Raw genomic sequence first — 13,823 nt, 5'->3', positions numbered from 1 at the left:
TCCTAATTATGCGTGTATATTCGTGTCTGTGTTTGTATGTGCATGTAAATGCCTAAGGATGCCAGAGGGGTCAGGCCCCTGGAGCTGGATTAACAGGTAGCCATGACCCCACCCCACCCAACATGGGTGCTGGAAACCAAACTGAAGTCCTCTACAAGTGAAATCCACACTCTTAGCTTCTGATCTGACACTGCAGCACCTAATTACATCCTTTAAAAGTCACCTAATCTTGGTTCTGAAGAAGTGCCGGGAATGATATTTTAGTTATTTTGTGTTGTTCTCCCCTCCCCCATTTTTGGTGATGGGGATCCAACCTAGGGCTTCATGTATGCTAAACATGTGGTGTACCATTGAGCCAAATCCCAGGCTTTGAGATTTATTTTTTTAATATATTTTTAAGTGTGTCTGTTTGTCTGTCTGTCTCTCTCTCTCTGTGTACATGTAGAAATCAGAGGACAGCTTGGCGGAGTTAGCTCTCTCCTTCCACCATGTGGGTCCCAGGAATCAATAGGTCATCAGGCTTGGTGGCAGGGGCCTTTACCCACCAAGCTATCCTGCTGGTCCTGATTTGGGTTTTACTTTATGTATGTATGTATGTATGTATGTATGTATGTATGTATGTATGTATGTATGTTTGTATGTATGTATGTATGTATGTATGTTTGTATGTATGTATGCATGCATGCATGTATTGGCAAGTACTCTCGTCCAGGCTGTATGGCCTGTGACCTTGCACCTCTGACCCTCCTGCCTCTACCTCCCCAGTGCTGGGGTTTCAGGTATATGAATACAGTGCTGAGGATCAAAGCAGGGCTTTGTGCACACCAGGAGCAGCACTCCACTGTCTGAGGGCCATCTCCAGTTCCACATCTTGGCTTTAAAAAATGATCTTTCTGTCCTGTTGACATATTGCTATAGCTGGCGCTGGGTTTCATCTCTGCCTTAGTTAGGATTTCTATCCCTATGAAAAGACACCATGATGATGGCAGCTCTCCTAAAGGAAAATAATACTTCCTCCAACAAGGCCACACCTACTCCAATAAAGTCAGACCTCTTAATAGTGCCACTTCCTATGGTCCAAGAAATAAAACATATGAGTGTGTGTGTGTGGGGGGGGGGGGGCATTCTATTTAAACAGCCACAATCACCAACTCTTAAAAAAAACCCCACAGTGATCTTTAGTTTTTAGGACAGCTTTATATCTAAAGGATTTCCATAAGTGAATATTAGAACTTCTTGACTTAATCGAAGCAATGGTGATATAATTCTTTAATCCCAGCACTTGGGAGATTTTTGAGTTTGAGGCCTGCCTGGTCTACATAGCAAGATCCAGGACAGTCAGGATTATATAGAGTAAACCTGAAAAAAAAAAAGAAGAAGAAAAAGGAAAGAAAGAAAGAAAGAAAGAAAGAAAGAAAGAAAGAAAGAAAGAAAGAAAGAAAAGCATTTACTTTGATTTTTTTCTTCATTCACTGTTTTCTTTCTCTTTTAGCTTCCTCTGCCACCACTATCACTGTTGCCCATGAGATCTTGCATCTTCGATGTGGAAAAAAGCCCCAGGTTCCACAGGCACAGGGAGAGAAAGGTCCCCAGCCTCAGCCTGTCTGTGCCTAAGCTCCTGGATCCTTTTAGCCGACCTCTTAGCCAATCTGCTGAGTTTAGTTCATCAAAGAACCATCAAGAAGTCTCGTGGGAAGGACCGGCAGAACACACCCTTGGGGGTTCTGACTGTGCCATTTGGTCTAGAAACATGTGCTCTTTCCGGAAGAGCGGAAAACAGGGGACAGTAACAGAGAGTTGGCCATCCCAGGAAATGGAAGGGTGGGACAAAACTGAAACCTCCGGCTTTGAAGAAGGGTCGCCTTTGTTCTCCTGTGAGAGCGCCAAGGAAGACACTGCTCCTACAGAGAGGGAAAGGGATAGTGGGCGCCGTGTTAGTGAAATGAGAAGAGAGGGAGAGGACTCCCAATATCTTTCATCAAGAAAAAAAGAGAGTTCGACAGCCAGAGCGGTCGAGCAAGATTCGGGGGTCGAGCAAGATTCAGGGGACGAGCAACCCATTCTCGGCAAGCTCCCGGAAGCCTCGAATTCAGAAATAACCCCAGCTGAGGAGAAAGAGATCGGAAATGAGACAGTTCCTGATTCCAAAAGCAGTTCTGTACACAAGGCTGGAGCAACGGAGCCACATGCAGTGTTAGAAGAGGCTAGTGTCCCTAAGAACGTGCCCAGTGTGAACGGCCCCATGGAAGAGCTCCTGGAAGGTCAAGGAGTCACAGAACAGCATGGAAACATACCAATAGAGGAAGAAACAAATCCAGAAGCGAACGGGGCGGTGCCTCTTATTCACATCACATTCCCTGGAGAAGGGACATCCAAGGGACCTGCTAGAGCCAAACCAGACCTCCAAAGGAGAAAGCACCCAGTGCGGACCAGCAATAGCTTTAACATGCTTCCTCAACAAGAACAGGACAAACCCCAGACAAATACTCATAGAACCAAGTTGGATTCAAGGACCAAGGCCAGGAACAGACCACCTCCCAATCTCGTGGTTTCCATCCAAGCGGCCATTAAACCCAATATGCAGAAAAACAGCATAAAAACTCAAGTTTTCCCTGCTTTGGAACTGATGGACCACAGACCTCATCCGCCATCCAAGTTTCAAAGGAGAGCGCCTCTGACAGAAAAGAAGTCACTGCATCAGACCCAGAAACCTAAAAAACAAGCATTCCCTCGAATCTGTAAGAATGCAGGCATAAAAAAGCCCGGTGTTGCCCTCTCTGCTGAAACCGCAGATCAGAGACTGCACTTCCTGGACTTGAAGTACAGTGACATGTTCAAAGAAATCAATTCGGCCTCCAATGGACCAGGCATCTATGAGATGTTTGGAACCCCTGTTTATAGTCACATTCGAGAGGCAGAAAGGCATGAGCACAGATGTCACCGTGAGATATGTACAGCTCCATCAGGCCGATGTGTCGGTAATAAGTGTCGGTCTTCCCAAGGTGACAGAGGCACCAATAGCAGGGCAAGACTTCTTCAGAAGAGACCACACGTTAAACCCCCAAAGCCTTCACTTGGACTCAAGCAAAAGCACAGAGGGTTAATTTCCAAAGATAAGGGTTGCAAGGGTATGGGGGGCCACACAGAGGATGGTGTTTCAGAGCCAGATTGGCAGATGAAATCTTCAGGAAATGACCTCCTGTTTTCCAAAGATGAAGCTCAACTCACACACTCAATCCCGATCCCTGAGCTGTCCCCTGAGCAGACACAAACCCTTCCTGTCTCAGATCTATCCATTGTTGAGGAGATCTTCACAGAGCAGTGCACAGATGAAAAAGGCGTCCTCAACAGCGACAGCTTTGCCCAAAGCCTTGGAGATCTGAAATTTCTCCAAGAGCTGTACCCCCAGACCCCGCTCGTTCCTTCAGAAAACAGCTGGGCTGTGCTCAGCGAGAAGCGTTCAGGCAAGCACGTGTTACCAGAAAAGCACAACGCAGAACCTCTTGACAAAATAAATGCTGACCAGATGTTCACGGATTACCTGGAGTTCGATAGCCTTTCAGATAAGTCTAAACCACTGGTGAGCTTTTCCAGTTTCTCTTTCCAGGCGAACCCAGAGAGTGCACCTTTCCCTACAGAACAACACTGGGCACGTTCTTTGGATCAGGATAGCTTGGAAAATAACTCCACCACATACCAAACATTTGGAAAGATTTCCCAGGAAATCTTAGACCCAGGAAAGGATGAAGAATTGACAGACAAGTTGCTAGGTTGTCTAGTTGAAGAACTGTTAGCACTTGATGAGAAAGATAACGGCTCTTGCCAAATAATGGCGAATGAGGCAGATGCCAAAAACCTGAATTTTGTCTTCAGTAGGAGAGGTAATACCATCGAAGAACTGGACAGAGAGACGACAGATGTCAAACTACAGGTTGGTTTGATTAGAGTCAGAGGTGCACTGAGGTTGGAAGGGCCTTAGACACAATCTGGTTCAAAACCCTTGTTTTTAAATACATGTATTTGCATGTATATTTGTGTGTGTGTGTGTGTGTGTGTGTGTGATGTACACATGTGACAGGGAATATGGATAGAAGTCAAAGGCACCCTCTCTCCATCCACCATTTCAGCTTCTAGGATCACACTTAGCACTTAGATCATCAGGTTTAGTGCCCCCTCCCACAGAGTCATGGCTTCTCAGCCTTCCTAATGCTGCAACCCTTTAATACAGTTCCTCATGTTGTGGTGACCCCGACCATAAAATCATTTCATTGCTACTTCCTAACTGTTTGTTTATCCAGACAGGCTTTCTCTGTGTAGCCCTGGCTGTCTGGGAACCTACGCTATAGACTAGGTTGGCCTCAAACTGAGAGCCTGCCTGCCCTTACTTTGAGAGTACCGGGATTAAAGGTGTGCACGCTGCCACCCCCACCTGACTTGCTATTTCATCACTGTAGTTTTGTTATTGTTATGAATCAATGTAAGCATTTGATATGCAGGATATCGGATATGTGCCCCTGTGGATGCTGTGACCCACAAGTTGAGAACTGCTGCTGCCCTTATTAATCTTTATTTTCAAACAAGGAATTGTAAGTGCCAAATAGTAACTTCTTCTAGCTCTTGTGGTTTGTCGTGCAAAGCCGGGATCCAGGTCCCTTGATTTCCAGGCTATGATTCTTTACTGTGCCTCTTTTGCTTCTTTGAGACAAGATCTTTTTGTAGCTTAGGCTGGCTTCGAACTCATCGTGCAGCTGAGGGTAGCCGTGAACTTCCCATCTCCTGCTTTTGGCTAGTTTATGTGGTGCTGAGGATGGAACCCAAGCCTTTGTGAATGCAAAGCAGGCACTCTACCTACTGAGCCACACTCCCGTGTCTCACTGGGGTCTTACTTCTGGTTTTTAGCTAGTTTGATTCTCTTACCTTGAGATCACATGCGGAAAGTTAATAGGACAAAACTATGTAAGTCAATATTTTGTTCAATGATGACATTTTCAATTTATAGCAGATAATTTTCAGTGATGACCGTATAGTTACAGGCAAAGCTTGGCAGTCAGGTCTAGAGCCTCACAGCTGCTTTACCAAAACAACAATCAACCAACCAACCGACCAACCAACCAACCAAACAAATCTCATGATGTTTGAAGTAAGTTTATGATTTTGTTGGACTACATAGACTCGTAGCTACCCTAGGCTACATGCATGTGTCCTGGGCTGCATGCATGTGTCCTGGGCCGCATGCATGCATGTGTCCTGGGCCGCATGCATGCATGTGTCCTGGGATGCATGAATGCAGATGTCCTGGGATGCATGCATGTGTCCTGGGCTGCATGCATGCAGGTGTCCTGGGCTGCATGCATGCAGGTATGGTGGCACCCTGGGACATAAAGGCAGTAGGATCAGAAGTCTGAGGTCATCCTTGCTTTCACAGTTAATTAGAGGCCAGCCTGGGCTACTTGATATCTTGTCTCAAAAGAGAAGAAAGAGGAGGAAGAAGCAGCAGATCTCTTGTTCTTGACTCCACAACCAACCAGAGTTTAATGATATTTTTTTCTCTTTCATTTCTCCAGAGGTGTATTAATGGATTCCAGATATTTGATGAGGAAAATTTTCTTAGCTCAAATGAAAAGAAGACACTTTCTGACAAGAGTTTAACACAGGAAGAGGCTATATTCTGGACCAAGGGTGAGATCCTTGGGAGAGGAGCCTATGGCACAGTAAGTCAGCCTTGAACCCCTCGATGCTAGATTTCTCCACCTGACTTGAGCCCTCTCCTCCCTACTGCCCGTCCTTAGAACCTGTGCAGCCGGAAGCCACAGAAAAACCCAAACTTGCTTCAGGGGGAGTGTGTTTCTTGTATTTGAAAGGCATGCAGGATGTTTTGATGTTGGCACATGAGGTTTTAGAGACTTAGCCATTTCTTCAAGATCTGTCGCTGTCTCCCAGGCCTGCCCTGGTCCCTATCTCGGGCAGTGACCCTTTGCACTAACCTCTCATCACTCCACGCCCATGCCCTGGACTAGCTACTCTTCTCCTCGCTTCCATAAGACACCTGACAAAAGCAATTTCCAGAAACAATGGCTTACTCTGGTTCACAGTTTGAGGGCACAGTCCCCATCATGGCGGGGAAGGCACGGCAGCAGGAGCCTGAGGCAGCTGCTCACACAGCATCCACGGTCAGGAAGCAGAGAGATGGCTGCCGAGGCTCGACTCACATTCTCCTTTCTGTTCAGCTCATGGAACAGTTCCAGACACATTTAGGGTGGATCTCCTACCTCAGTTAACCTAATTGAGAAATTTGTTCACATACATGCCCGGATCTGTGTCTCCTAGACAAATCTAGATTCTGTTGACAGAATCACGAGCCCACTGGGTGGGAAATCTTTCCCTCCAGTGGTTCAGCATAGCACTGAGGATGAGGACACTTACCACACAGGGGCAAGCTCAGATGCTGCTCTTTTGTGTTTTGTGAATTGCATAAATGACGTCCTAAAGTTTTGGGTGTTTAAAGAGCATGTGACTAGACAGATGTAGTAAAGACCTTATCTCGGTATGGTGCTTACACACCTTTATTCCCAGCACTCAGGAAACAGACTCAAGTGGATCTCTGTGAGTTCTAGACCAGCCTACAGAGCAAGTTTCAGGATAGCCGAACCTTGCTATCCTGAATATAGCTACACAGAGAACCCCTGTCTCAAACAAACAAACAAACAAACAAACAAAGACTGACCTTAAGACAGACCATAGAGTGTCTAATTAGGAACACTACAGGAATCCATAAGGAGAGGCAAAACAAAAACCGCAGAGCATATTATGGGGTGATAAGCAGGCCCTGCCTCCTCACTCTGGAGAGCTTTAGATCTGACTTAGCTCTGTTGCATTCTTTTGGTGAGGGGGCATTCCCAGAATATCAGCATCTGATTTTCTCATCGGAGAGAAACGTGAGGCAAATGTTTCTGTCAGTTTTATAGATTAGAAAAACTAATGAAAGATCGTACTTGAGGGGCTGGGGGGATGACTCAGTTCATGAAGTGCCTGTTGTGCAAACAACGGAGACCTGAGTTTGATCCTTAGTGCTGCTACAGAAACTAGGTGCCATCAAGTGCACCTATAATCTCAGCACAGGGCAGGACGGGGTAGGAGGATCCCCAGGGCTCAGTGGCTAAGCTAATTGGAGAGCTGTAGGTCTCAAAAAAAAAAAAAAAGGAGAAACAATTGAGAAAGACATCTAATGTCAATTTCTGGCTTCTACGTGCACACACAACTACACACACATCTTATGACTTTTGGGTGTGGTGATTCACACGGCAATCCTAGCACTCCGGAGACAGAGGCAGAAGGATCAGGAGTTCAAGATTATCTTCAGCTATGAAGTAAGTTTGAGGCATCCTGCTCTCCGTGAGACTCTGTCTTAAAGGGCAAGAGAAGGGCTGGAGAGATGGCTCATCAGTTAAAAGCATTTCCTGCTCTTCCAGCGGACCTGAGTTCCACTACCTGCATCCATCCGCACTGGGCAGCTCATAACCACCTATAACTCCAGCTCCAGGTAGTCCGACACCCTCTTCTGACCAGACACATATGCAGAGATACATCTAAATAAGATATACACATGACATACATAGACATAAAAATAAAACAAAATTTTCAGGCAGGGTCTCACTCTCTAGCTCTCTGGCTGACCTGGAACTGTGTAGAGTAAGTTGTTCTTGAAATGACAGATCTCCCTGCTTCTGCCTCCCTGTGCTGAGGTAAAGTCATGTGACAAGATGCCCAGCTTAAAAAAGAAAAGGAAAAAAAAATCAAGCAAGAAAAAAAAATACAACTTATCTTAAAATAGACGACTGAAGAATGATGAAGGCAGAGTTTGTATTGATCTAATCATATGACTATAATTTAGTGTGTCATCTATTTGTCATGCTGGCCGGTCGCCATCTTGGCTCCCTGGAATTCAGGGTTTAGCTTAACTACGCATCGTTCAGCTGGGGATGGGATGACTTAGAGGATGAAGACTGTCTGGGAAGTGGAGGAAAGACACATTTGAACATGTTATTCCCGTCTAAATTTAATTGTAAGTCTCGGCTTGTCTGTAGGTGTATTGTGGGCTCACCAGCCTGGGGCAGCTCATAGCGGTAAAGCAGGTGGCCTTGGATACCTCTGATAAACTGGCGACTGAGAAAGAATACCGGAAACTGCAGGAGGAAGTGGATTTGCTGAAGGCGCTGAAGCACGTAAACATAGTGGCCTATCTAGGGACGTGCCTGGAGGAGAACACTCTGAGCATCTTCATGGAATTTGTCCCCGGTGGTTCCATCGCTAGCATAATAAACCGCTTTGGGCCACTGCCTGAGATGGTGTTCTGTAAGTACACGAGACAGATCCTGCAGGGCGTTGCCTATCTCCATGAGAACTGTGTGGTACATCGCGATATCAAAGGAAACAACGTCATGCTCATGCCAACCGGGGTGATAAAGCTGATTGACTTTGGCTGTGCCAAGCGTTTGGCCTGGGCAGGCTTCAGTGGCACCCACAGCGACATGCTCAAGTCTGTGCGTGGGACTCCGTACTGGATGGCCCCAGAGGTCATCAACGAGTCGGGCTACGGAAGGAAATCGGATATATGGAGCATTGGCTGCACCGTGTTCGAGATGGCCACGGGGAAGCCCCCTCTGGCTTCCATGGATAGGATGGCTGCCATGTTTTACATCGGAGCCCACAGGGGCCTCATGCCTCCTCTACCTGACCGGTTCTCAGAACCTGCTGCGGACTTTGTGCGTTTGTGCCTGACCAGGTAAGAGAGCTAAGGGGGAAGACACCCAGAGAAAGACCTACAGCAGCTGTTCCCTTCATGATCGGTGGCCCACTCTGCGTTCTGTGTCGGGGGTGGGGGGTGGGGATGGAGGTAAGTTGACAGAGTGCTTGCCCAGAATGCTCAAAGCCCTGGTTCAATCTCCACACTGCATAAACTGGACATGCTGGCTGCCTGTAGCTTCAGCGCTCATAAACTGGTCATGTCGCTGTGTGCTGCTTCTAATCGGTTTCTTCCTCTTAGGGACCAGCATGAGAGACCGTCTGCTCTCCAGCTCCTGAAGCACTCCTTCCTAAAGAGAAGCCAGTGAGTGCACACCAACTTCCCACTGGAAACCCCCAGGCCCCTGCTTTGCTATGGGAAATGATGGTTAAGGGACTTGTTTTCCTGGTCTAAACCCAACCTAGCCCTTAACCAGATCCTGCAGCATTATTGGAGAATTTTAGTTACATACTGACCTTAAATTTCAGGCATACCTTGCCTATATGCATGAGAAGAACAATTTCAGAAGACTAAGAAACCTACCAAAAACCCCATTCCAGTGTTACAATTTTGATTGCTCAAAAACTATCCCTACTGCTTCATATACTTCTTTTTGTTCTTTTGAGACAGGATCTTACTACATAGCCCTGGCTGTCCTGGAACTCGCTATGTAGACCAGGTTAGCCTTGAACTCAGAGATCTGCCTGCCTCTACCTCGGAGAGCTGAAATTAAAGGCATGAGCCACCATACCCAGCTTAGCTCCTTTTAGTTAAACCTAATAAACTGCACACATTTTGCCTGGTAATGTTTATTTGTGTGTGTCTCTGTGTGTGCACATGTGTAAATCAAAGGTTGACTTTGTTGTCTTCCTCTGTTGTCTATTTTTTGAAACTGAAACTGGAGCTCACCCATTGGATAGGCTGGATAGCAAGCTCAGGGTGATGGTTTTTCTTTTTAAGTTTTAAAAATTTATGAGTACACTGTAGTTGTCTTCAGACACACCAGAAGAGGACATCGGATCTGTTAGTATTCTGTCTAAGCTCCACCCCACACTTACCCGGCAAGAGCCAGGTATGCCCCGCCCCATAGACCTGGCCCACTATAAAAGGGGCTACTTGCCCCTCCTTTCTCTCCCCCCTCTCATCCTACTCTCACCTCTCTGCCCCTTGGGCTCTCCTCCCCTCCCCCCTCTCTCCGCGTGGTCATGGCCTGCCTCTCTACTCTCTTTCTCTCTCTGCCTGTCTAACTCCCAACCTCTACCCTGAATAAACTCTATTCTATACCATGTCTGTGTGCGTGTGGTACCTCACGGGGAAGAGGTACTGGGGCAAGGGCCTGCCTGAATATCCCCTTCCCCCACACCGCTGTGCCACACTCTCTTAGCCCCCATTCTCTCTTCTTAAGCCCCCTTTCAATTGATGCATTGGCCTTTCAGGATCCCACTACAGATGGTTGTGAGCCACCATGTGGTTGCTGGGAATTGAACTCAGGACCTCTGGAAGAGCAGTCAGTGCTCTTAACTGCTAAGCCATCTCCCTGCTAGTGATTTAAGTTTTTTTTAAATGTGTATGTATGTGCACCATGTGAGTGCAGCTGTCCACAGAGGTCAGAAGATGCCAGATGCTCTGAAATTGGAGCTCCAGGTAGTTGTGCGCCACCAGATGTGTGTGTGTGCCGGGAACTTTGTAAGAGCAGTACATGCTATTAACTCTGCCCAGCCATCCCTCCAGCTCCACCCCAGTGATTTTCAACATGGTTGTGGGAGACTGAACTCTTGCAAAAAGAAGTCTGGAGGGAGTTGGGAAGGTAAGGTGAGAGATTCCAGGGGACGCTGACTGTGATGGTGTAACAACCTGGCAGAAATTGTGTGTGTGTGTACATACATGACACTTTTGCTATTAGGCTTTGGAGTAATGAATACCACGAACTTGGAGTTTCCCCAGGAATCTCATGATAACCTTAGATTCCAGGAACCCTAGAACATGTAAGAGAAGGAGCTAAGGGGCCCTTACATTCTTTCTGTCCCAGAACACAGAAGTCTTCAGGAAGCTGGGCAGCTGTTTACAGTCTGCCTGCTTTTCTTATTAATTTTAGTTTTAAAGATGTAACTTTTGGGCTGGAGAAATGACTTAGAACTAAAGAGCATTTTTGTATAGGTTAAAAAAAAATAGAATTTAAGAAAAAAACCCACTAATTGTTCTTTTGCTTCTCTATATTTTCCTTTTGTTTCTTTTTGAGATAGGGTTTCTCTGTGCAGCCTTGACTGTACTACCTAGAACTTGTTCCTTAGACCAAGCTGGCCTCAAACTCAGAGATTTACCTACCTCTGCCTCCCCAGTGCTAGAATTAAATGCTGTACCACCATTGCCTGACTTGTAGTTTTTAATACACTTTCCTTGATTGTTTTCACACGATGGTTTCTCTGAAGACCCCTGTACTGGCCAGTTTTATGTCAACTTGATACAAGCTAGTCACCAGAGAGAAAATCTCAACTAAGAGAATGTCCCTGTGTACTGGCTGGTTTTGTGTGTTTCGACACAAACTGGAGTTATCACAGAGAAAAGAGCCTCTCTTGAGGAAATGCCTCCGTGAGATCCAGCTGTGGGGCATTTTTGTCAATCAGTGATCAAGGGTGGGAGGGCACATTGTGGGTGGTGCCATCCTGGAAGTGTAAGCTGAATAAACCCTTTTCCTTCTCAACTTGCTTCTTGGTCATGATGTTTTGGGTAGGAATAGAAACCCTGACTAAGACACACTGTAAGGTCTGTAGGCAAGTCTGTCTGTATGTAATGCTTTTTCTTAGTGATGGTTGTGGGAGGCCGAGTGAGCCAGTAAGCACTGTGCTTATATGGTGTCTGCATCAGCACTGCCTCCAGGTTCTTACCGTTTGAGTTCCGGTCTTGACTTCCTCAGTGAAGGACTGTGATCTAGCAATATAAGCTGACGTTTTAGTCTAGTCGTGGTGTTTATCACAGCAACAGAAATCGTGACAACCCCACCTGATGTTTCTGCAGTGATGTGCCCTGCTGTAGAAGGCCTCACTTTCGTTGACCATCTGCCCCCTCCCACCAGCTGCTGGGATTTACTGCTTGCCTGCCCTGCTGTTTTACTTTCAAACTCTTTATGGTCTTAGATTGTTCTTTTAAAAATGTTCAAACATTTTGAACTACTTAAGGGCTGGTGACAAACTTCCGGCTGCTTTCCCTACAGTTTCCTGTTTTGACAGTGGCTCTTAGAGTCAGGTTACACTCACAGGGAGAACTAGCTAAAAGCTCACTGCTGGGGGGGACAAACACTACATCTGCTAGAGGGAGTCAGCAGAGCATGTTACACAATTCTGGTTGCTTTGCTTGGAGCCATCCCCACTGAAGTTATTTAACTATTTTCCTTCCTTCCTTCCTTCCTCCCTTCCTTCCTCCCTTCCTTCCTTCCTTCCTCCCTTCCTCTCTCCCTCCCTCCTTTCCTCTTCCTCCTTTCTGTGGTTTCTTGAGACAGGAATTCTTCAGTGTAGTCCTGGAACTCGCTCTGTAGACCAGGCTGGCCTTGAACTCACTGAGATCCACCTGCCTCTGCCTCCTAGATGTTGGGAAAGGCATGGGCCACACCACTGCCTAGCTCAAGTTTTTTTGTTTCTAAACACCATCAAAAGTTGTTAATATCGTAAGTCCTTTTACTTTGATAGGCTACTTCTGATGCTTTTTTAGGATTGAGAGCGATGTTGTTAAAGACTGCATTGTTTGATTCTTTTAAAGACAGCCACAAACTCAGAATGCTTCAACAATGAAGCAGCGGTGGAGCAGGACTGGAGCAGGCGCAGGGCTCAGTGGCAGCATCCATGTGTGGATCCAGTCTCTGGAGACACACAGACACACACACACACACCCCTCAGTTGGTAGAGTGTACTTAGCAGTTACCATAGTGCTAAGTACTTTCAATCCCAGCACCTGGGAGGTGGATGGAGGCACAAGGACCAGAAGTTCAAGGTTATCCTCTAGTGAGTTTAAGGCCAGCCTGGGCTACACGAGAGCCTGTCTACCTGCCTACCCCTCTTGTGGGTGTATCTGGCACTAGTATCAGTCTTTGTCAAAGTCAAACTACATTTCTGCTTGTTTTGAGGTAAAAAGACTTTTCTGTGGCCAACCTGTAACTTCAAGCTTCATCTTTTTCTTCATATTCCTATTTTTGCATACTTAATATGAAGGGGTGGCCATTTCTTATTTTACTTGGATGGCCCCAAGATCAAAATCAGCGGCATTCTGACCAGGAGTCATGGTACACACCTGCACTCCCAGTACTTGGGAGGCAGGAACCAGGAGAGGAGGCGTTCTTCTGTAGCCCAGTCCTGAGGGAGGGCAGCCAGGTAGTATAGCCAACTGGTGAGCTCGGAGTTCAGGGACTGTCACAAAATGTACCCTAGCCAACAATGAATACAGCCCCCAGTGTTGGCCTCTTACCACACACTTACTCAAGGCTACACAACTAAGATCTCTACAGTCTTATACAAGTTAGATGTCCCCCCTCCCCCGCCACTTCTATGGATTCAGTTTGGAAATGGTATCAGCTATATTCTATTTCACTGAAGTAAATCAAAGACACAAGTCCAGTCATGATCGAGTCCTTCAGTGGTATAAAAGGCTGTCTGTTCTCCACTCAGCAGTAACGCTGCTTCCCTCCACGGTCTTTGCTCTTTTCACTGGACCCAACTGCCTCCATTTTTAGACAATCATAGTAAATGTTGGCATTAAAGGCATAAGCTACCACGTCTGGTGGATTATGCTTAATCTTCCTATAAACTCCGTGGTCAAGCTCAAATGCAGAAATGCTAACTCCCGGGTACTTATGTGTTGGGCTGCAGGTTAACGTTCACCCTCAGCTGCCGTCTACCTAGTTCTTGAGACATGGTTTCTCATTGGTCCAGAACGGACCAACTAGGCTAGACCAGCTATTTGGTGAGCCTGAGATGCTCCTGTCTACCTCCCCAGCACTGAGATTACTAACACAGATCATGGGCCAGTGCAGCTTTAAATCGGTATCACTGTT

At 46.5% G+C, this 13,823-nt stretch overlaps 1 protein-coding gene across 1 annotated transcript in view; it reads left to right on the top strand.

The window, feature by feature from the left end:
• Positions 1-9,588, top strand: part of Map3k19 (mitogen-activated protein kinase kinase kinase 19) — a 38,594-nt gene extending 29,006 nt beyond the window's left edge. The window contains exons 11-14 of the mRNA XM_052200813.1: positions 1,493-3,931; positions 5,565-5,711; positions 8,085-8,782; positions 9,044-9,588. Coding sequence (XP_052056773.1) covers positions 1,493-3,931; positions 5,565-5,711; positions 8,085-8,782; positions 9,044-9,110 — 3,351 coding nt within the window. The 3' untranslated portion in view covers positions 9,111-9,588. The remainder of the gene's footprint in view (positions 1-1,492; positions 3,932-5,564; positions 5,712-8,084; positions 8,783-9,043) is intronic.
• The last annotated feature ends 4,235 nt before the right edge of the window (positions 9,589-13,823 follow it).

The sequence above is a fragment of the Apodemus sylvaticus genome, chromosome 12 (assembly GCF_947179515.1).
Source record: "Apodemus sylvaticus chromosome 12, mApoSyl1.1, whole genome shotgun sequence".
Classification (NCBI taxonomy): Eukaryota; Metazoa; Chordata; class Mammalia; order Rodentia; family Muridae; genus Apodemus; species Apodemus sylvaticus.
The sequence above is the reverse complement of the archived record's forward strand: the minus strand, read 5'-3'. Positions and strand labels throughout refer to the sequence as shown.